This window comes from Hippopotamus amphibius, chromosome 4, assembly GCF_030028045.1.
Source record: "Hippopotamus amphibius kiboko isolate mHipAmp2 chromosome 4, mHipAmp2.hap2, whole genome shotgun sequence".
Lineage (NCBI taxonomy): Eukaryota > Metazoa > Chordata > Mammalia > Artiodactyla > Hippopotamidae > Hippopotamus > Hippopotamus amphibius.
The window spans coordinates 142,803,363-142,827,435 of NC_080189.1; the positions used below are offsets into that span (position 1 = coordinate 142,803,363).

The window sequence follows — 24,073 nt, forward strand, 5'->3', positions numbered from 1 at the left end:
TTGGATTGGGAGGTGTGTCTCGCCCACCCACTACTTCCAAACCACTTGCCACTTTCTTACCGAAATCAAGAGCCACCTATTATGCTCTAGAAATGTCTTCCTGATAATGTTTTAAATTCAGGGAAATAAGCTGCTGGGAAGGAAGGGCAGGAGAGCCCTTTCCTCAAAATCCAGGTGTCTTCTGAAGTCATACAGCAAATGCTAAAAAGCCACGCCCAGAGGGGGAGATAATGAACAAGCTGACATGGACTGGAGGTACTGATGCCCTCGTGCCTCTGAACTGCTTTTCCACTGACTCCAGCCCACTTTTCAACAGCTTACCTAGTGCTGTCGGATAGCTCCTGCCTATTTCACACTTTTAAAGGGACCATCTGAAAATCCATCCGATTTTCTCTCCACCGCACTATCCCCCACTCCTTCCTACAAAAAGCACAACAAAAAAGTCTCTGATGTGTGGCTTTTGCTGTTTTACCATCTTTTTTCTTCTAGAAAAGATGGTCCCACCGGTGGTTTCCGGTTTAAAAAAAATTCCACTTCATCTATGTAAATCTAAGCAGATGGTAAACCCCTTTTCCAGGGTATTTTCTCACCAGATACTTGGGATGGGGTGTTAGTGGTGGCTCTCTTTCATTGAGTGTTTCATAGCTGGGGTTTAGATAACTTGCCCAAAAGCCAGTTTCCTGGTACATTTTGCTGAAGCAATTTTCAAATGACCTCCCAACCACTAAGGACAAAGTTATCCTTTATCCTTGGTTCTTTTCATTTGCTTCAACCTGAATCCAGACTCGATCACGATGTAACTGAGGGCTGGGACTCTGTGTATACACTAGATGGGAACATGTTTTTAACTGTTACCCAGGGAGGTCGAAGGCCTAACACTGAAGCACATGCCCTACTCAGGAGCCTTCCGCTTCCTTGCCTGTTCCACTGCTGCTGGCTGGCCTTCTCCTGCTGGTAAAGGAGTAGGGTGATCTTGGCAACAATTCCTCGGCAGTTCTCTCAGCTGGTCTTGCTGTCCCACAGTAATCACTCTCGGCATCCCCATCCACCTTGCGGTGGCCCCTCTCCATAATAATCTAACCTGAAAGGTATGTATTATCCATCTGGGAGAGACTACATAGTTATTAAAACAAAACAAAACACAGAGAGGAGGGATTCTCCAAAACTGCTGTGTTCTCTCAGCTTGACAGACCCCCTCTACATTTCCCTTTCTCTAGTCCTAAAGAAAGCCTAGGCGAATTCCACATGGCAATCTAGAGGCCCCGTCCCTCCCTCCCTCCATCCCTCCTTAAGGGTTACTGCAAGACACCAAAGTCACTGCCAGAGACCTGCGTCAAAGGATGGGTACAAAAGAAAAACGCATCTTTAGAGAAAGTATGTAAGCGACAAGCAACCAGTTTTCCAGTTTACTAAAGAGAGACCATGATTGTTAATACCACTATAATTTTTAAAAAGTATGAACAGGCATTTTTCATTACCTGACAAAAAAATTCTTAACAAAAACTTATCCTATAATTTGTATAAAATACTCCAGAGTTAGGTCTCATTCTTGCGACCCTCAGCTTATTATCAGTAGAAATGAATAATCAGAGCTTGAAAAAGGCATACATACTTGCAAAGTACTGTTAGAAGATTTATTGCAATAATACAATAAAAGTTTAGAAAACATTTGTATGACTCAAACTGGTTTGGAAGTCGCAGAGCAGTGGGGAATCCCTGCGACGTGACGCCACAAGGAGATTCTTTAACAGCACGCCACCACACGTTCTTCCCCAAATTATCCACCCACGACTCCTTAGACGAATCCTGTCTGCTCCCCAGTGCTGACACTGTTTCCCCCTATAACTTACAGATGTGCAAAACTTTTCTTAGTTATACTCCTTTACAAAAAAGTCTTTAACAGACCATTTTAAGCAGCCTATTTGGTGCCTGTGAGTTTTTTTTAGTATTACCTTGTTTCAACAAATCGTTTTATTATGGAAAACATGACCAAGTTCTATGGCTTTTTTGTTTAAAAAAAAAAAATACCAGCTTCAACTTTTAAAAAAGCTGTTTACATATGGTTCTGGCACCTACATGGAAGATTTTAATGAGCAGCAAAGAGAGTAGAAAAAACAGTGGTTGAAATGTATATTTCAAGAATATTTACAGGGTGGATCCAGTGCAAAATAATGAAAACCAAAATATCTCAGCAGTGTAAGCCAGTATGTTGGTGTTCAAAACCATTAAAGGTTTGATCATTTAACCCTAAGTAAAGTGCCTCTAGTTGATATTAACAACAACAAAACATACCCTATCAATCCCTACATTTCCCACATCCTCGTAGTTTTGTTGAATTACTCTAGTTCCTGATCTCATGGTTTCGTAAGAGGATTACTTGAGATAACCATGACTGTTGTGCATCTTTCAGCTGAAGTCATTCTCCACCCCCAAGCCCCAAATCTCAGTGTTCCAAATCTTAAGACTAAGTTCTTCCTGAGGGTTTGAGTGCCTAGACAACTCTTACCTCCTGGGATTTTAAGTTCATTTGGTATTTGTTCAAGTCTACCACAGCCACTCTCTGTGAACTACACTACAAACCTGGATGGGACAATGCCACCCAGCCATCTTGCAGCCCAGGGCTGAAAACAGACAGGCTGTATGAGAACCCACAGGGGAAAACCTGCTCCCTCCCCAAGTGGAAAACTCATCGTCAGGGAACTTGGGACTCCTGGATAGGAATAAACACCTTCTTCTGCAATTCTACCCCAAACTCTACCAAACACTAAATATTACCAAACAGCAAGAGCTATATATAGCACCTTGGATTTGGAAGCAAAGTATCAACTATAATAATTACAAGGAGAAAGGAAGCGAGGGCAGGGAAAACCTCTGAGTGATGTATGAGGTACTATCATGCTAATCACACTCACGATATGGTCATAATGCCTGTTAGGAATTTTTTGTAGGATTTCATTTTGCAGTTGTTACATAGGATTTTTTTTTTGCGGTTATTAAAAATAAAAAACTACTTACATATTTGTACATAATGCCTCTCTACAGTTTTCTTATAAGATTGTCACTAAGAGAATGACAAGACACATTAGCTGAAAATGATCTCTTGGTGAGGGAAAATTCTTCCCATCAGAGCTTTCCCAAGGTAAAGAAGAGCAGTGTTAGCTGTAACGATGTGCTCTGCATTTCAGAGCAAAGGTAGTGTCCTTAGAGCAACAAAGACCTCCAGGAAACAAACAAGCAGGTGGTTTTCCCCAGAAAAACCTGCCACTTATTAAAGCCCTTACAAAGAAACCAGACACCAGAAGAATGACCAGAGGCCACGTAAGTGGCTTTTAACCTATGCCCAGGCAGGCATTTAGCTTCCATAGGGGAACAACCTTAATGACTTAAAATTTACTCACAGAAAATAAGTTCAATTTCAAAATGCACATAGTGTGATGGTAGGAATTCAATAGTCTAGGTAAGGATGAACTTAATTCCCCTCAAAATACAAGGAAATAGTTCTTAAATCTCTGGGACATTATTGCAGCCAGGATTTCTTCCCTTCATGGATGTGGGTCCTAAAGGAAAAAAGACCTTAGTTTCTTTGGTGTGTGGGGAGAAGGAAAACAGCAACGTCCAACGGGCTACAAGAGAGCAGCGTGAGAAAAATCATTTTCTAAACTGCCTCTCCCCTGTCAAAAAACAAACAAAACCCATCCTTTGAAAACAAAACAAAAATCTTTGACCTGAAAACCAAACGTGACCAAATTATAAAGAAATCAAGTGTCTCAAATTGCCTGCTTGTTCTCTGTACAAAAAATAACGGCAAAAAACCCCTTATATTAAACAGTTTTTACCTTTCAAGTCCTGATCATCAAGAATCACTTCCTTGTGATTCGACCTTGGAAACAAAGTATTTGGGAACAGTCTTAGCGTCACAGGGACCAACATGTCAGCTGTGTCTGCGGGGCCCACGGACGATGACTGGAGGGAGTTCCATGTGTTTCTGCCTCAACAGGACTGGCCACGTGCACAGGGCCCTCCTCCACCAGCGCTGGTCTGGGAGAAGGACCCGTGACCCCTCTGTTCTGTTAATGATCATAAGATGCTGGTCACGCCATTGCCCAAACGACAAAGAGAAATGCTAGTCTCCCTGCTTTAAAAAACCCAACAGCTTTACTTCCTTCTGTTCCAGGCACTATCTTAGCTAAACACGTAACGTTTACTAGAATGTGGACGAAAAGGTTTCTCCAGGCCAGTCTGGTGCGTCTCGGGTCTCAGTCCCTGCTGGTTAACGGTGTCCAGTGTAAGCTTTAAACCAGGAGGTGACCGAAGCCGCAGCCGAGGAGATCATCCCGCCGGCACTGCTGCTGGCGGTGGGCGGGGACGCCTGGGTGCTCTGGCTCTGGGAGACTTCCACGGGCTGGGAAGGGATGTCACAGAACCGGGGGCTGGGCAGGTTCTCCCAGTCTGTGCCCAGGTCCGTTTCCTCATCACTGACGTGCTCGTCTCCACTCTCGTCTGATTCTCCAGCAACTCCGGGATCCACAAACTCCATGGACTCCTCCAGGTCTGCGCGCACTTCGAAGGGTCCCGACCTGTGCACAGACAGTGAGGGCCCCTTTAGGACAAGCGCTACTCTTACGACACAAGACACAGGGCCCGATGGGACGCACGCGACCCGGAGCCACCACCGCAGCCTCTGCCGGCCGAGATGTGAGTTTTTCTTTCCCTAAATAATAATGGCCATCCAAGTAATGAATCAAACCACCACACCACACTTTCCCTCCACTCAACCCACGCGTGAAGTCTCTGGATGGAAAAAACCCACCCACTGAGAACAGGCATGCTGCTCCACCGCACGATGTCCTGTTTCCAACCACCGCAGCATCTAGCGTTCCAATGAGAGAGTTCTGATGAACAGAGTCACCGACATGTATTAGTGGAACAGTAAGATCGTACAGGTGTTCTCTGCCTTATGGAAGCCCCCGATGATTAAACTCTTAAGACTCACAGGGGCTAAATGATAGCGTTGTATGCATGTTATCAAAGCTTCCTCGGATTCATGTCAATAGAAAGCTCCTGCACACATTTTAAGATATGAGGGTGAGTCAAAAATTATCACACTCCGGTTATATTAAAACTTCTGTTGGCCGCACTGTCTTATCAGCACTTTCCGTTCAAGTCTACTGTCTCCCCAGTCACTGCTGTGCAGGTGTGAACATGTTACATCAGTTCACTTGTAACTGTGGTGTGAGCAAAAATGGATGCCCCACTTGTGATCTGTACGAAAGGAGCAGCATGGAGTGATTAAGAAGTGGAGACAGCGGTGCATTCGTGGCTCTCAGCTCAGCCTAAAACATTTTTTAATGAGGAAATACAACAGCTTGTTTACAGATGGACAAAGTATACTGAAAAGCAAGGAGAGTATGTCAAAAGATGATGTATCTGTCTCTTCTAAAAGTTAATTAAAATAAATACTACAGCCAGAGTGCGGATAATTTTTGACTCACCCTCGTATCATTACATAATTTTCTAGGGATACAACGATTTCCAATGTATTCATCTGGAATACTGTGTATTTTTGCACTATATTTCAGGAGAAAACTATTTTTATTTCCCAAAGGTCCCTAATGACATCATCACCTCCAAATCAGGCCTCATCCCTTGTGACTCCTCCTCAGTGCCACTATGGAACCCTTGTCAGCAAACGCCACGCAGCCCCTGCTGCTCTTCCTTGCCCCCCGGTCCAGATGCTGCCTCAGGGGAGCCAGGCTGCATGTCCTCAGGGTGGGCAGTCACCCCCCCCACCCCGCACCTCCAGGGGATTCCCCTGCAGTCAGCTACAGGGTGGGACACAGCATTCCAGCAGCCCTTCTCTCTCTAGTTGTCCCCAAGATAAGATGCCCTGGCTCACTTAAGAGCTTCACTGGTAGTTACTTTGGGAAAAATGACAGACATCAGCAAAAGTAACAGACACGAGAAGCAACTTAGAATTGTACAGTCTGTCATTTTAGTCTGTGGCCCAAAATTCTTTGCAGCCTTTATAATGATAAAAAGCCTAGCACTGGCCTCAAATGCACCTCACCAGACCTGTACCTTCAGACTCACTTTTTCCAGGGTCAAGCAACTTTCATTCTTTCAAGACAACCCTGCTTTCCAGCTAAAATACAGCATTAGTATATAGCTAACATTTCTGTTCCAGGCGCTGTTTTGGGGGCTTAACAAGTGTTAATTAAATTGGAAGAGGCAGCGAGTAATCTACATTTCAAAGAGCCCCTCAGACCAGGGGCTCGGAAGTTTACCAGGCCTCTGTCCTGCTCAGAAATCCTTACCTTGCAAGAGGTGCAGGGAGCAAGAACTGGGGAGAGGCTCTCCCCAGCCATGTTCCTCCCTCCCCGACACTTTCTCAAGCAGACCCATAACCACTGCACCAGCATCTTAGCTCTCAGGATCCGTTTTCTCTTTCCTGAAAAGGTTCTCCTTACAGTTCATTTCTTTCCTCCCTTCCCTTTTTCTCTTCCTTAACAAACAGGTCTACTCCAAAGACACTTTTTCAGATACTTCTCCTCCTAGCTGCACTGACAAATACCCACCAGCCTGAGAGAGCTCTCCTCCTGAGGGCTGCTAACCTCTCAGACTCATCTTCTCAGGTGTCTGAGCCAGCCAGTCTCAGAACACAAGCCAGCGGGGACTGTTCCCCTCCTCCCTCACGCTCCTGCCTGCTATGACCAAACAAGCCCCCTTTCCACCCTCGCTGTGTCCCTCCAGCTCAGGTCCCCCCTGCACCCCCCGGGCCCACCTCTGTCAGCCTTTCTCCACCCCCCCAGCGTGCTGAGAGCTGCCCCGCCCCCTCCTCATGGCAGCTGCCTACCAAAAAATGGTCACAATTTAAGTGCCTTAGCTGGGCCCCCTCTTTTCCTGAACACAAAACTCTCGGATTCTGTTCTGTTCAGCTTTTTAAAAAATTAATTAATTAATTACTATTTATTGGCTGCATTGGGTCTTCACTGCTGCACACGGGCTTCCTGTAGTTGCGGAGAGCAGTGGCCACTCTTCGTTGCGGCACGCGGGCCTCTCACTGCGGTGGCCTCTCACTGCGGTGGCCTCTCCTGCTGCAGAGCATAGGCTCCAGGCATGTGGGCCTCAGTAGTTGCGGAGCGTGGGCTCACCAGCTGTGGCTCACGGGCTCCAGAGCACAGGCTCACCCGTCGTGGCGCACGGGTCCAGCTGCTCGGTGGCATGTGGGATCTTCCCGGACCAGGGATCGAACCCATGTCCCCTGCACTGGCAGGCGGACTCCCAACCACCCACCAGGGAAGACCCTCTATTCAGCTTTGCTGTCCAGGGGGCCTCAGCATCTACTGCCAGGTTTTGTCTCCCAACCCGCCCCCAGGCTCCCTCACAGACCCAGGTCAGCTCTTTACTTCCGTCAGTTCCTTCCTGCTGGCCCAAGAGGCACAGCCTGTTTTCTGTTCCTGTTTGATGCTGGCAGATCTACTCTTGGGGTCCTTCTCAACGTGAGAAGGCCATCACCCCCAGGCCCTCTCTAAGGGTTTTGCCAGGAAACAGGCAGGCGTGGTACAGGGCTGGGTGGCGGGGAGTGGGGGCTGGGGGTGGGAGCTACCTGGACTCCAGTTCTCTGCTTGGAATTGCACAAGGCAGAGTGCAGCTGGCCTGGACAAGGTGCCCAATTAAGTACTTCTAATGAAAAAACTAGTAAATGATTCCCGAAGTGGCCAGTCAAAACAATTTTAGTCCCAACAAGTAACCTACATTTATTTCTGAGAACCTGCAAGAGCAGAAGACGTTTCTCCACGCACCCTCTCTCCCATCACTTCTAACTTAGAGATCTATTATCTGCCCAGCATACCCCAAGCTACATACACATCACACAGAATTAACTGGCAAAAGAATTAAGTCTTTTCACTTAATGTTTCTGGGAATAAAGATTTCAAAATCACTCCTTTAGTTTTCAGTTTAGTTGAATAATTGTTATGTTTTGATTCAAGACTCTGAAGCCAGGGTACTTTTTTTCATGATGCTGCAGGGAGTTATTCTTACCGATTAAGGAAACAAAATAATCTTTTTGGCTTTTAGGAAGTCTCTTTTGCAAAATACTTCAAAAATATTATCTGATAGAAGATACAACCTCAAGAGTGAACCCTAATGTAAACTTTGGATAAAAATGATGTGTTAATCATTCTAAAGGTTGGATCAGATAAGAAACAAATCAATAGATACTAAATCCAGGGGGAAAAACCCTGATAAAGATAACTGCATGGTCTCAAAGTATCTATCTCCCAACTGACTGCTTATTAGTTGCAAAGGAGGAAAAGGAGTTGTATAGAGGAGAAGCTGGAAAGCATCTTGACTGGATGATCAAATTAACATTACCAATGAGGGACAGATGGCCACTGTGGGCCTCTGGATGTGATACCCAGGAGACATTCACCTAGGTAGCGTCCCAGCCTGAAATGGATAACCTGATCTTATTTCAAGCAAACATCAAATTCAGAATAAAAGTTCTATTTTAAAAAAAGGAAAAAAATGGTAATGTCATGAAAAACAAACAAGGCTGTGAAAATGTTCCAGAAAGAGGTTAAAAGAGACACAGCAACTAAACCCAACACGCCACTCTAGACTGGATCCTATGCTTGGAGCGGGGGGCTATAAAGACACAACCTGCTCCACTAACAAAATGTGCAAATGGCAAGCAGAGTGCTGTATCAGTGTTCCATCTGCTGATGCTGATAACTGTCCTGTAGTTAAAAGCAAGAAAATATCCCTATTTTAAAAAAATACATATTGAAATATTTAAGGGTCAACAGCCATGATATATGTAACTTATCCTCATAGGGTTCAGAAAAAAAAGGTTTTTGTGTATGTATGTGTGTGTTTATGAAGATAATAGAGACAGAGAAGCTGCACAAATGATAAGCAAACGTGGTAAAATACCAACAAAGGTTAATCTGGGTAAAGGGTATATGTGTCTTTCTACTATTTTTACTTTTTTGCAATTTTTCTGTAAGTGTGATTTCAAAGAAAACAGTTTATGTTGGATTCAGGATGGGACCCTCAGCTCAGATGGTCTCAATGGAAGCAGGAAGTCCCACCCAGGTTCTATTAACAACCTCTCTAAAGCCTTGATTCTGACTGAAGCCGGTGTGAAAGGGGCCTTCTAAAGCTTCCTTCCTGACCTCCCGGCTCACAGACACAAACTCAATAGACTGGCTGTGCACGTATACTCCTGTTGGACAGTCCTCTAAATGGAGAGCTGACTTGAGGGCAGCCCAAGGAAAACTTCAGACCCACCAAAGAAATCCAGACCTAGAAGAAAGGTGTTTGTTTTCCTTAACAACATCAATCCTTTCCATTTTTGCCAAACTAGGAAACTGTTTAGAATTGCATTTCTTTATTCTTGATTGCGGCTCAAGATTTTTTTTTTTTCCATTTGAATACTGACTACTTGCACTTCCTTTGCGTGAAATGCCAGCCTGAATCCTTTTGTCTATTTTTCTATTAGGTTTGTCTTTCTTTTATTGATTTGAAAGATTTCTCTAAATAATCTAGATTTTAATTTGTTGTCTATTATAAAGGTTGCAAAACATAACTGTTGCTTGTCTTTTAACTTTGTTTATGGTGTCTCTCACCAGAGATACTTAGTTTGACACAGTAAGATGTGGAACTCCTTTCCTTTAGGGTTTCTGGGTTTTGTGGCTTACTTGGGAATTCCCTCCCCACCCTATGGTTATAAAACATTGTCTTTTCTCCTGGTTATTTTATAGTTTTTTTTTTAAATAAAGTAATAAGGTCTTTTATATCATCTGGCATTTATTCGTACATATGGAATGTAATATGATTCCAACTTTTCCCCACATAAATACCCAACCGGCCCACCACCACTGAGCTGCTATTATTACCCAATTCAACATGCCACCTTATCACCTATTATATTCCTACATACACAAGGGCCTGTTATTGGCCTCTTTATTCTCTTCTAATTGCTCCACCTATCTGCATGCTAACAGCAGGTAATAAAGGTTTTAATTACCTTCGTACTATGTTTTAAAAGGGGCCAAGCCCATCCCTTATTATTCTTTGTCAAAATTTCCTTTCAGACTGTGCTCCTAGTTAAACTTTGGAATCAGCTTAACAAACCATGAAATATCTGTTGAAATTCAGATCAGGTCTCCTTTTGGGCAGAGGTGGCATTTTTACCACACTGAGCCTTCCCACCCTAGAAAATCCTAAGGGTCTTCAAGGGATCGGGCTTACGTTCATTCAGTCCCATACCTCATACGGTGCCTGGCAAACATTCAGGAAGTACATACTGGACAATTTTTTTTTAAAGTTTCATATTTTCTGTATATAGCTTTACAAATATTTTGTAAGGATTATTCTTATATAATTTATATTTTTTGTTGCTACAATAAAACGGACCTTTTTTACATTTTCTAACTAGTTGTTGTTGGCATATAAGAAAGCAACTGCTCCTTGTACGTTGAAATTGTATCTAGCCACCAGACTGAACTATCATTTCTAAGAGTTTCTTAGTTCTCTTGGATAACCAGTTCAATAATCACACCTTCTAGCAATGTCACCGTCTTTCCAATCTAAACACACCTTACTTCTGTGTAAAACTCTTTTGCCTTGGCTAGGCCTCCAGAGCAATGTTAACACAGCAGTGACAGCAGGCATTCTTGGCTTTCTAGACTGGAAGGGAAAGGATCTTTTAAATATTGACGTAAGTAACATGTCATTAAGTACAGCAGTTTTTGCTGTAGGTTTATAGTAAATATCCTCTATTAATAACCTATTTTTACTTTGCTAATTGTTTTCCTTTCTTTAGTTATTAATGGGAACTGAATTTTATTCAGCGTTTTTCTCCCATCTATCACATTGGTCTCATGTAGGTAAAGCAGCTAGCCCAGTGTTGATAAATATTGGCTTAATAAACATTAGCTGTTATTATTAAGGATAAATTTCCTAATGGCATGCTTTACGAATAATTACAGAGAGGATGGTAAGCAAACTCACAGGAACCAGTCACTAAAAACAGGATGGACTTCTAACAGGTTTCTGAGGCTTGTAAACTAATGAATGAGATTTAGGGTGAGGGGAATGAACTCCCTATAAAATGGTACAAAATTCTAGATGTATGTGCAGTTTTCTGGAGAGATTTCATAGCTTTTCCCAGACGGGTCTGTGTCCCAGAAAAGTTAACTACTGTTTTAAATTGGGGGGAGGGTGTTGAGGAAGAGAAGACACCCCAAGATGAGTTGTACGGGCAGATTACCAAGATTAAGGGCAGATTACCAAGGTTAATAAGTTCACTGCAACACGGAGGGGGTCTTGCCTTGAGCCGTGGTTCCAGTGTCAAATAAAATGAATGATAGCGAAGGGAGTCCCAAAAGAACTTGCCCACCTTTTGTTTTCTTTGCTCTCTTTCAAAAGTGCAAACACATTAACCAAATCATATCTGCTGAAATGTACAGACAGACTGCTCAGGGCAAGGGAAACAATAAGCACCCAGAGGCCGGGTGTTTGGATGGTCCCGAAGATAAGCCTCAATGTCATGCGTCTGTGATCCCACAGACCACTCCTGGCGGGCCTTTTCTGTCACTTACTCCTGTTTTTAAGATAACGGATTTCAAACTAGTTCATCTCATAAACTTTTAATACCCTTTACCTCCAGCAAATGGTGGCCAGGTGGACTCAGTGACAAAAAGAAAACTGTGAAGAACTGCTGTTATGGGAGGGAATGAACAGGCACGCGCGCGCGCGCGCGCGCACACACACACACACACACACACACACACACACAATGCACAAGAAGCAGGAGAGACACTAGGCAGAGCTAAGGAAGTATCAGTGTGGATTCAGAGAAAAGCACTTTGGTCTTCAGGGACAGCACAAGAAGTGTTTTCTGCCCACACATACAGCAGCTCTACTTAAAAGTCATCACAGCACCACCACTTAGAGAAAAGCAACAAACACCCTTCTTACCTGCCTAGGTGTTCAGAGTTCGGACTGACCAGGTACATTAGATTCCTGAGAGTATGCAGTGGTTGTAATTGATCTAAATTGACATGCTAGAAAAAGGAAAAAATTGATTAATATTTTCAACCATGTAACAAATTAAAAATTAGCTCACAGCAGATTTTCCATACCTGGGAAAAGCACAGGTAAAGAATATTTGCATTTAGTTTCTTCACTGCTCGAGTAAACTTCTGTCTGCTGAGGTTTTCTCCACAAAATTCACTGTAAAACAAACGTACAGTTTGTAAAGTTGTGATTTTTGAAGAAATTCTATGTTAAAATGTTCACTTTAAAGAGTATGCTTTACATGACAGTTCAGTACGAAACATTGTCCTTTGCCTCTTAATAAACTGCACTTAACAGAAACTTTCTAAGAATGAACTACCGCTCTCACGGACAGCAATTTCACTGTGTCCATAAAATTACAAAGGCACAAATGCACGTATCCTCGGACCAAGCAGTTCTTCATCTGAGAACTTGTACTACACAAATGTGTTCATACTAATGAAACAACGAATGTACAAGATTACTCCTTGAAGTATATAACCAGGGGACAGAGCAGACCGCTATGATCTTGGCACATTTGTACAAAGGAAAACCTCGCAACTATCCATTCTAGGCAAAGTGATGGCTGAAGGCCACCGACGGCCCTACAGGATCTGCAGCCTCCTGTCTCGGCTGCCTCGTTCTCTCATTCTCCCCGGGCTCTGCACCTGCCCTCCTCCTTGCCCAGGGATCCCCACGGCCTGCTCCCGGCCTCCCCCAGGTTCATACATGATCACACACCCGCCCACTCAGACGTGGTAAACCCTTCCTTGCCCCCACATGCCTGCGCTTTCACCTACTCTAACGGTCTCCCCAGCACTCATTACCACTTGACACACTGTTCATTTATTATGTGTCTCTCCATTAAAATCAAGTGCCCAAAGGGGAGAGATTATGTTTTCATCAGCACTGTACCCTCTCAGTGCCTAAAACAGTGCCTAGCCCATTGCAGGTGCTTAATAATCTTCATAAATAAATAACAAATGTAAAAAGCAAGGTGCAGAACACCTTAGTTCAGCATGATACCTTTTGTGTTTAAAGGGGGTTGTTGTTGGTGCAATAATACACATTACATTTACTTGAAATGCAAGGATAACTGGAGGGCAGTAGGAAGGTCTTAGCAGGAACTGGGCAGACTATAAATCTTTACAATTAAAAAAAAAAATTGAAAGCACATAAAAAATCAAACAAAAAAAAATATTTAAGTGTTACAATTTACCCAGTTCTTACACATAAGCACACCCTCTGAATATCCTGGTTTTCCCTTAAATTATCTTTTCATATGGGAGAATTCCATGGTCTTTTCAAAGACATCACATGCAACTGTAAGATAATGACACCAATTTGCATGTTAGGCTTATGAAATCAATCTCAGTAATTCAAGGTCAGACCTTTTCTCTCTAGATAATACCTGAATTCTTATTTTTGTTTTAATTAGAATAAAGAACACAATAGGAATGCGAGAGAGCCGGGATAAAGATGACACCACCACCTTCAATTACTTGCCTGTTGCACAGCTTTTTGGGAAGATTTATGTCGAGTATGTGAGACAGAATGTTGACCAGCTGAGTTGCGTAGCACAATGCAGCACTGATCGTGTAAGCGGGGTTACTATGCTCCGTGTCTGCAGTACAAAAATAACAGCCACACGCAAACAACTTCAACTCAAATATCAACGAACCGGGATTTCTGTGATTTGTGGTTTTATCAGTACACTATTGATGGCTATGCTTTACTCTTTACTAATAAAAGGTCCATGGTCAGACATTAATATCTCATTTATGATTTTTGCTGAGTGGAATGTAACCTAAGCAACTTTGGCTGCTTTAGGCCTATGCAGGGCCTGCACGGACCCAGCATAAACGAAACTGAAGTCTGCGTTGTTTGGACCTGATAATGTATTATTTATTCAAACAATTAATGCCCCACTTAAATGTCACCTCCTCAGAGAGGCCTCCCCCGACTACCCTATGGAGAAATAGGCCCATGAAGGTGCTGGGTACACCCACAGCCCGCATTAAGTGTCTGATGCCTGTGATCATTACCTGCTTCCTTTCCTCTCCACAGAGAGGCAAAGGGCCACCCCTGGCTTGGGGACATCACCTGTGCACCAGCAGCATCACACGTGACAGAAAGCACATGCTCACTACCTACCTGCTGGACGACTAAATGAACGATCCTTCTCCACCAAAGAGAAGCTACTGAAGTTTTAAAGGGTTTTTCTACTCAGGTATTTCAATCTCCATTTAGGACTAATAAAAAAAGTTCTTTACAAAGTTAGAAACTTATAAAAATGGGACCCAAAAGGCTAAATATACTTCTTTAAATAGTGAGATCTTTTTATATAAATAAAATATTGACTCCAAAAGGTAAAATATCGGAAAAAAAACCCAAACACACACACGTTTTCAGTCCATTCACTGATAAGACAAACAAAACATGGCATATCCATGCAATGGAATATTAGTCATAAAAAGAATGAAACGCTGATACCTACTACAATGTGGATGAACCCTGAACACATTACACTAAATGCAAAAAAGCCAGACACAAAAGGCTACATATTGTATGATCCCATTTATACAAAATACCGAGAAGAGACATCTATGGAGACAGAAAGCAGAACCCTGGTTGCCAAGGGCTGGAAGAGGAGGGAATGGGAGTGACTGCTTCAAGCCCCAGAGTTTTTGTCTGGGGTGCCACTGAACTGCTTCCTCTAAAACTGTTCATTTTGTTAAATAAATGTAACCTCAATTAAAAGCAATACTCATGAGAGTTTTCAAAGACTCCCTTGCTTCTCACCAGGCCCCTGCGTGGTTTTCTTCTCCTCCACCCAGTTGTAGTAGGCAGAGTAGTCCCCGTTGTTCGGAAGGCTAATCCATGGCCCCGTAATGCTGATGCTGGTGTCCCCGTTGTGGTCGTCACAGACCCATCTCCCTGAGAGGTAGGTCGTCCTCCGGGCTTCAGCGAGCTTGCTCACGGTGCTGGATGTCATGGCACTGTCACTCTCTGAAGACACGTCTGCGGGATCTCTAAAAACCGAAGATGCATATGGATGTCAAGGGACTGGGTTTTGAAGAACATGCAATTACTTGGCAGATACACGAAACACTGGGAAGATGCACATGAGGACAGGAATTTAATTGGAATATATATAGAGAAACAATTCCTCCAGAGGTGAAGGCCAAACCAGCTGTAGCACAGAAGCCCACAGCATGTGAAGAAGATGGCACCATGGACAAGGGCTTCAAGTGTCAGGTTCTCTAACTATATGGTCTCAAGACCCCCCCTTACATGCTTAAAACATTTTGAAGATCCCAAAAAGCTTTTCTGTGTGTGTGAGTTAGATCTATTAATACTGTATTAGGAATCTGAGAAAATTTTAAATTATCAACTCATTCAAAAATAAATTCATTACAGGTAATACATCGTGTTTATTATGAAAAAATAATCTGTATTTTTCAAAACAAGAAAATTAGCGAAGTGACATTATTTGTTGACCAGCTGAGTTCACAGCACAGTGCAGCACAGATTATGACTTTCGAAAAAAATCTCTTTAATACCCAAGTCTTTCCATTGTTCTTTCAAGTAGATACAGTGTTCCATGGAAAAAACCAATTAGCTTTGCTTGCAACTCACTCAAGGGCTTTTCCTTGAGCCACTGTGGCTTTCGGCATGCAGCAAGCATGCTTCCTGCAGACTTCCATCTCACCCCGTGGCACGGTCAAAAGGTGCGCACGCAGGGGTCGAGACTTAGTTTCAATAAAATGAATATTTCTACTGCTTCATCAACAGTGTTCTTGATGTGAAACGGGCTGTGTTTTTTTACACTGCAAGGACATGGTGGGAACACAACAACTATTCCTACAGTTTGGTGTCACTGCCTTGAAATGTCAAGGTGACAGAGGTTTTACCAACCATGGCTTTCCAGCAGCCAGTGCAAAAGTCAAAAGAGTGAAAAGGGAAAATAAAGTGTTAGTGCTATTATGAAAATAGCTTTGACCACACAGACCCCGTGAAAGGGCCTCAGGGACCCAGAGAGGGCCACAGACCATGCTCTGAGCACTGCTGGCCTAGGGCATGGAAGGGGAATGAGAAGGCACGGCAGGTACTCTGCAGGTGTGGAAAGAACGTGGTGTGTTTGGGGAGCAGTGAGATCAGTGTGGTCGCCTGTAGGAGGCACGAAGGAAGTGCCAGGAGATGGTGTTGGAAGAGGAGGTAGGAAAGGCACAGACTGGGAAGGGCCTTCTGTGCTGTGCTAAGTTTAGAATCCATTCTCTCCGTCAAAGGCTCTCCATCCTTCTTCCTCTGCCACCAGGTGCACATAAGCTCACTCCTATTGGCTGTCCCGGACAGGACGGGGGGAGGACACTGTGGCCAGTTCTAAGCTTCCTTATTCCACTCAAGGCAGGTTGAGAAGAAATGTGAATAAACAAGAAATCTTATTATAGGGATAACTTCAAAACGATCTGCTCAAAAAATTAATGATATATAGTAACACATACTAACATAAAAGATTTAAATAGCACAGGTATGGAAGAGAAAGTTTTTCTCCACATTTTCTCTTCTGCAACTTTGTATTCAGTCCTAAAATCTGGAACAGTATCCTAATCTTGTTTACTATAATGTGTTCTAACATCATATCTTGGCTCCTCAGAATTTAATTTGGCACAGTGTTTCTGTTTGTCAGCTTTTTCCCCCTCAAAGGCCTGGCCAGCTGTCTTTACACCAATTTTTGGATAATCCAACTTTTCCCAATGATTCAAAATGCCACCTTGGGGTCTATTTCTGAACTTTGAATTCTTCTCTATTTTGAATCTGCCTTTTTAGTTTCACATTTGCTAACTATTTTTAATGACAAATTACTTGGTAAGAGTCAGAGAGCAGGTTATCAAGCTAGTAGCAACATTCAGACCTTTAGGCTTTTAGGAAGCTAACTCTGGCAACAGACCAAAGGAAAGACTGAAGTAGAGGCAGCAAATACTAAGTCCTAAGTAGCAACAGTCCACTGTCCAGTTCCAGGGAAAGGTGCCAGAAAGTGAGGGCAACTAGAAGACATAGGAAAATCCTCAACTGGAACAGCCTGATGGTTCGTCAGAAAGTAAAAGCAACTCTTCAGTGGAAGTTTCTGAACCTACATGATCACCAGCGTCATCTGGCGAAGTTTAAAAAAGAAAATAGTATGAGATGAACTGGCAGGCTGGAGCTGTGTCCTCTGGAACCTGTGTTTTCCTAAAGTTCCCGAGTGACTCTGATGAACAGCAACCAGGTGGGAAGCACCGTCCTGTCCATCCCACTGAGTCCTGAGGGTGTCTGTGCACTACAGCCTGAGACTCAGCTTAGACCATCCAGTACCTGATGTGCTGGTTACCAGGAAAAGGCAGAGTCAGCATGTCTTGCCCACCAAGTAAGAGACCCTGAGGTGTTTCCTTCCATCTCAGCTCATGATTTCTCTGTGAAGCAGGCATTTATTATCCCCATCTAACAGACAAGGAAATAAGACTTCGAGGCTCAAGAACCTGTCTCACAGCATTTGACTAATAAACAGCCCAACTGGCCCTGCAGCCACAGGAGCTGGTTCTTGATCAGGGGTATGAGCCTGCCCCTCATTTGGAAGTGGTAAGAGCACACAAGCCTCAGCCTCACCCTGGCCACCTCTCCAACTTCCTGCAGTGTTTACTGTTTACTGAAGCAGATAAGACTTAAGTTTCATTACCAGGAAAACCCAGAACGAGGCCCAATAAATGTGCTTACATACTTGAAAGACACTTGATCTTTGGAACTTGTGTTTTCCTAGAGTCAAAAGCCTCGCTACTGTACCTCACACCAGTCTTTACTTCCTCGATTGGAAAAATGACAGAGGTGAGCTCTAATATGTGAGAACGCCGAAGATTTGCCAGACGCTCATAATGACTTCTTAAGTCACTGTTTTTTTTTTCCACCAGGTCACCAAGCTTGCGATTGTGCCTCTGAATCTTCTCCTTTTTCTCCTGATGCCGTTGTGCTCGAGTATAAAGTTTCTGATTCTTTTCCTTGGTTTTGAGGAGGCCTTCAGAATCTAAAATAAATAAATCACACCCAACAATGAGCTCTACAAATCGTTCCCGGGTACTACACACTAACACCTCCCCCCAACACCCTCAAAGCATTAACTGTCTTCCTGCAGTCTAAACTGAAAGTAAAACCTCAATAAAATTAACTAGGTGATGTCCGCTAAGTACCGAGACCGAGAGTTTAGTTCAAGTAGGTTATTACATACAGAGCAAAGGGGACGACCACTAAAATGACTCTGGGTCTTCATTTGTAATCAACATTAGTGAGCATCACTCAACACTATCAAGTTTAAGTTCAGCATAGGAAGTACCTGACTTTCTTACAGGAAGCACTGAAGAATAGCCATGCTGGGCAGAGAAGAGATCTAATTCTAGGTTTGAAACTCACTGGCTATCTGATTTTCCTTGGAAAATTATTAAGTGTGCCTTGGGCTACATTCAGAGAACCCAGGGATAATCTCATGGCAGGTAGTCAAGCAGCAAAGAAACAGACCAAAGCCCTGAAAAGTCACAGTGCAGCGCAGTACCCCCAGCAGGGTGGGAGCACCTATCACGCACCAGCATTTTAACCACTGCAAGGGCAACCAGAGCCTGGCCACACAACCGAGAAAACAGACAGACGCTTGTCCTGTCCAATACGTGTCCTTTTTACAAAGATCCTACAGGCTCTAGATCTGAAGACGTGCTACAGGTATCAGGTTGTAGCTAAACTTCTCTAAAGTAGCAATAACAGGCTGTAAAATCTCAGACACCCAGAACAACTTGGGAGGCTCAAACAAATTCAAAATCAAGCTCATTATCTTTCCTCTTGACACATTTTAAGCTAGGTTCCTTACTTCACATTTGTTTCTGACCTGTCCTAAATCAACCTCTTGAGGGTCCATTCCATGAGCAGTCCTATAGTTCCTTCCATCTAGGTCTTTCTTTTCATTTCCACTGGCACAATCCTGGTTAACTCTCACCCAAACTCCGCCTATCTCCAGCTGGCTCCACTCCACACCTCCACGCCCTCTTTCACTGGCTCAGTCTTCACAAAGTACAGCCAGCACTCAGTGGTTCTCCACTGCCGATCAAATACAGACCAAACTCCTCAGTCCCCTGGCCACCACCAAACTGGTACATACCCCACAGTTCCCTTCTGCACACCATTCACTCCAGCTTCGCTCAATTACTAGATACTTCAAATCCTCTCCACGAGGTGGAACTACTTAAGTAAGGGTACAGATGGATGGATGGGTGCTGAACAAGTCATTCCTTAAATATTTATCCCCATCCTGTTGTTGAAATCAATGTCTCTCTAGGAACACTCTCTATTTTCTCCTGTTCTCCAAATGTCCAAATTGTACTCATTCAGCAAGGCCCCCTCCATAAACACTCCCCAGACCTTGTGCTCCTGGGACCTCTATGGTAATGTGTGTGTATCTTGCCCAAAGGACATGGCTCTTAGTCACGTACACCAGGTCCACCAGAAACCTTATCGTCTCCTGACTGGGATATGAGAAGCAGTTGATAAATGTCTGTAGACTGAAACCACCCTCTTCAACTGAGATTATTTCGGTGCAGGTATAAGGTTTCTTACATTTTTGTTTTCTCCTCAGATGCCTCTCTTCACCATTCCTGATCAATATGAATGTCCTAAAGGTTAAGTTTCTGGTTCTATCACACTTTCCAGCAAGTTCATTCATCTTCATGATCTCTACTGAGCTCTTTACAAAAGCTCAAATATATCTGCCTAGCCATGGCCTGAGCCATATGGTGGTTAGATTTTTTTAAGGACATTTTCCAATTTAATATCAGGACCACTCATAGGTGGTAGGAAATCTTTACTGTCGCCCAACCTACACTAGTGCAGACTCAATTTAATTCACCCTTCTCTTCATGCCATCTCCCCCTGAACATTAAAACATTTGAATACTGTCCGTAATCTACTCCTGCTTTTTTGGGCAAGTAACAGATCCACTCAACTTGGAAATTTCAAATACAATCCAACTTTCCTAACTATGCCGTATTATTCTAGGTCATGACAACTTAAATCAAAAGATTCTGGAGAGCGACTTCCCTGGTAGTCCAGTGGTTAAGAATTTGCCTTCCAATGCAGGGGAAGTGGGTTTGATCCCTGGTCAGGGAACTAAGATCCCACATGCTGCGGGGCAACTAAGCCCGCCTGCTCACCCTAGAGCCCACACACAACTAGAAAGAAGCCTTCGAGCTGCAACAAAGAACCCACATGGCAATGAAAGATCCCACGTGCCGCAACAAAGATCCCACATGCCTCAACTAAGACCTGATGCAGCCAAATGAATAAATAAATAAGTTAAAAAAAAAAAGATTGTAATAGGAAAAAAAAAGATTCTGGAGAAATATCAGGCTCTACAGTTTATAACTGATATTTCAACAACAAGATTCTGCTAAAAAAACAAAAACAGATATTGAGTAGCAAGCTCTTAATCTAATTCATGGACTTGCGTCCATTCATAGATTCTGGAATCCATTAACTCCCTTAAAACTGTTTGCAAAATTTGTGAGTCTGGTCTAGAGGGTGGCCACCAGACTGCATTTAGGTCCTAAAGAACATAGCTCCCGAGCCTGGCAGGCCATCAGGGTGGTGCTGCTACTCCAAGTGTCAACTGTGGATCTGGCCTGTCAGCAGACTTCCACCAGACAAGTGAAGTACAGAGACACAGACTAAGTTTAGAAACTCTTCTTTTTGACATGGCTGTGTGACATCGTCATGACATGCAAGTGTGCAATCATTTTTCTAGTAACTAATTTTATTGTATTTTACAAAAGTATTGGTATCAGTTTACGACACATTGGAAATGAAAGAGAAAAAAGTGGCCTTTTACTAGAGACAGTTTTAAGAACCACTGGCCCCCATCCTCATGCGTGAAATTTTAATATTCGAAGTCCAAGGTAGGTCCCAGGATTCTCTCTAGATTTTAAAAAGGTTATCAGGTGACTCCAATGATTTACTAGGGATGGAAACCACAGTTAGAGAGTCCACTAATTTACAATTATATCTATTCTTTTCTGTGGTTGCTGCCTTTGTATTTTGGAGCTAGGAGCCTATTAAAAAGAACTGATCAAAGTTTTAAACTTACTCATCAGAGAAATGCACAAGCTCAGTCAATTCAACAATTGCAGAACGTTCACAGATGCCTGCTGGCAACCTCCTGCTGTGAACATCCAGGGAGGAGGGGAAAGAGGGTGAACCCAAGGTAAGTAGTGAGTCCCTACACTGCTACTGACCCCAGAGCCTTCGGAGAATGCAAGCCAAACTTGGTGGATGAGTGTCTGGCTGTAGCTCTGAGCAGCTCTTCACCCGTCTGCCCTGCTTCTCTAGCTTATTAATCCTGTGAAACTCCATGCAAACACATTATTAGGACAAGCATTTTCAAAGGCAGCCTTTACACCATTACCTACAACTATAAAACACTTGCTTCTGAAAGCAATGAGTAGACAAGAAAGGGATTTACAAGGTATGACAGCGACCCATTCTCAACTTTCAACATTGATCTTCAGAAATACATGGACTATTTCTAAGGACACGGGATTTCTATGAGGACTCTCATAAAATTTGACAACCACCTGTGATAAAGTAGGAAGTACACAAATGTAATACAAGATTAATATAGGTTAAAATATGTATAAGACTCACTGAGGGAGAAAAAGCCAATATTCTGTGCTTCTGGCATGAACTAATAATTATTATACCTGATTATGAAGACTGACTCAGAGCTTCCTATCAGCTAAGGGAAATGGGACACATACACTCCTTAACTTTTAAAGCTGAGAAACTAGAGTTTATTTAAAGATCATTACATTTGCACGTGTGTGTATATGTATATTATGTGCGCGTGTGTATACATACACACACAGATATGTGAATGTTTTACATACATATATGTGAATATATATATAAAAATTCCTTATACAAATGTTATACAAAGAGAGAACGGCAAGCAGTAAACTTTTCCAGGTTGCTACTGCCTCCCCCACCCCTCCTCCCTTTCTCTGTCTCTCTAGCTTGTTAATCCCATTTAGTTCCACGTAAGTTCTTTATTAGGGCTGGAAAGAGAGGGGGAAACTACTTACTTTTCTTCATTTCTTCATTTCCTTTACATATAGTTTGCTTCAGCTGTTCAATCCTCATCTTGCAGGACATTATTTTCCATCTCTTAAAAAAGGTATGAAATAAATATCAAATGTTGGTCTCTTGTGATTAATATGATTACCTACTGGGGACACTAGTTGTTTTGAGGTGTATCTTTGAAAATGTAATGAGGAAAAGAGCAGTATAATTATATTTATTATAGCTTTTGTAACTAGCAATTACAAAAAGAAACAAATGTTATTCTGGTTCAGGCAGAAGCTGCTAGGAAATTAAGAGAGAAAGAAATTCACTGAGTTCTTCTATTGTTAATAAGCACAGAGAAAAATGTGGAAGGATATTCTTTTAACCTGCCCTGTCCACTATATAGCTACTGGTCCCATGTGGCTTGCTGAAAGTCTATTAGATTATATAAAATTTTAAAAAATCCAGTTCCTACTCCCACTACCTACATGTCAGGTGGAACATGTCAACACCACATGTGGTTAGTGGCCACCACGTTGGGCAGTGCAGACAGAGAAGATCTGCATCATCAGAGAGTTCTGTGGATGTGCTGCTCTACATTCTCAGTGCTGGTTACTGAGGAGACCATCAACTGTATACCTCACTGATACAATATGCAAACACTACCTGCAAAATAATAAAAACTGCAGTAAAACAGAAGTCTTTTTTTTAAAAAGTATATAACTCATGTAAGATTTCTTGGAAAGACTTAAAAAATTATATGAAACATGAAACTGCCTTTTTATCTTATCAGGATTTAGGTACAGCTTCCCCAAAGACAATAAATGATAAGTAAAAATCTGATCTACTAGTTAGTCTTTTAATTAATTAATTAATTTATTGTGGCTGTGTTGGGTCTTCGTTGTTGCGCGGGGCTTTCTCTAGTTGCAGAGAGTGGGGGCTACTCTTTGTTGTGGTACATGGGTTTCTCATTGCGGTGGCTTCTCCTGTTGCGGAGCACAGGCTCTAGGAGCACAGGCTTCAGTTGTGGCACATGGGCTCAATAGCTGTGGCTTGCGGGCTCTAGAGCACAGGCTCAGTAGCTGTGGCGCACGTGCTTAGTTGCTCTGCGGCATGTGGGATCTTCCCGACCCGGGGATCGAACCCATATCCCCTGCATTAGCAAGTGGATTCTTAACCATTGCACCACCTGGGAAGCTCCTACTAGTTAGTTTTTAAAAAGTATGGTTTATCTATTCCACAATGCCTCCATAAATGAGGATAACTGAAAGCTTACAACATTGAAATGTTTATAACGCTTAACACTTGTCTAAGCAGTCTGACGGTACAAGATACAGAGTACACTACAGGGGTGTTCAGTGGGTAAAACTCTCCCCACCGCCAATGGGGTGAGAGAAACATCTGAGAACAGATTCATGGGAACCGATGGGTTCAGCAATGAACTGGCAATGAGATGTCTTCACTTTTAAAAGGTATTAGTCTTTAAGAATCAATAGTTAAGATTTTAATAGAAAAAGCAGAAAACTTGGAAAAGAACTTAGAAAAACTGGGATGAGACTCTTTATAGATAGCCTTTTATAACCTTTCTCCATACAACATAACTTGTTTATATAACATTCAGAACATAAGCAGAATTCGCTTCTATCACATCTCTTTAAGTATTATTTAAAAATTATGAATGATGCTTATTATTATGAAAAAAAATTAAGCGTCACAAAAGAGAATAAAGAAAGTGACTGTTAGCCTGACTCCTCACCACTCTTCAGGGGTGATCTCAAAGTTTGATATGTATCTTTTCAGATTTTTAAGAGTATATATATATTTAAAACACATACACAAATGCAATCATACTTTACCCTAACCTACTTTGATTTTTTCA

The 24,073-nt window shown here is 42.7% G+C and overlaps 1 protein-coding gene across 3 annotated transcripts in view; it reads right to left on the reverse strand.

Annotated features, from left to right (window-relative positions):
- Nucleotides 1-1,415: 1,415 nt before the first annotated feature.
- Nucleotides 1,416-24,073, reverse strand: part of ATG14 (autophagy related 14) — a 37,254-nt gene continuing 14,596 nt past the window's right edge. For all 3 annotated transcript variants that reach the window (XM_057733905.1, XM_057733907.1, XM_057733906.1), the window contains 7 exons: nucleotides 22,215-22,296; nucleotides 17,887-18,124; nucleotides 14,869-15,098; nucleotides 13,573-13,690; nucleotides 12,153-12,243; nucleotides 11,989-12,074; nucleotides 1,416-4,577 (listed from right to left, as the gene is read on the reverse strand). In XM_057733905.1, coding sequence (XP_057589888.1) covers nucleotides 4,271-4,577; nucleotides 11,989-12,074; nucleotides 12,153-12,243; nucleotides 13,573-13,690; nucleotides 14,869-15,098; nucleotides 17,887-18,124; nucleotides 22,215-22,296 — 1,152 coding nt within the window. In that variant the 3' untranslated portion in view covers nucleotides 1,416-4,270. The remainder of the gene's footprint in view (nucleotides 4,578-11,988; nucleotides 12,075-12,152; nucleotides 12,244-13,572; nucleotides 13,691-14,868; nucleotides 15,099-17,886; nucleotides 18,125-22,214; nucleotides 22,297-24,073) is intronic.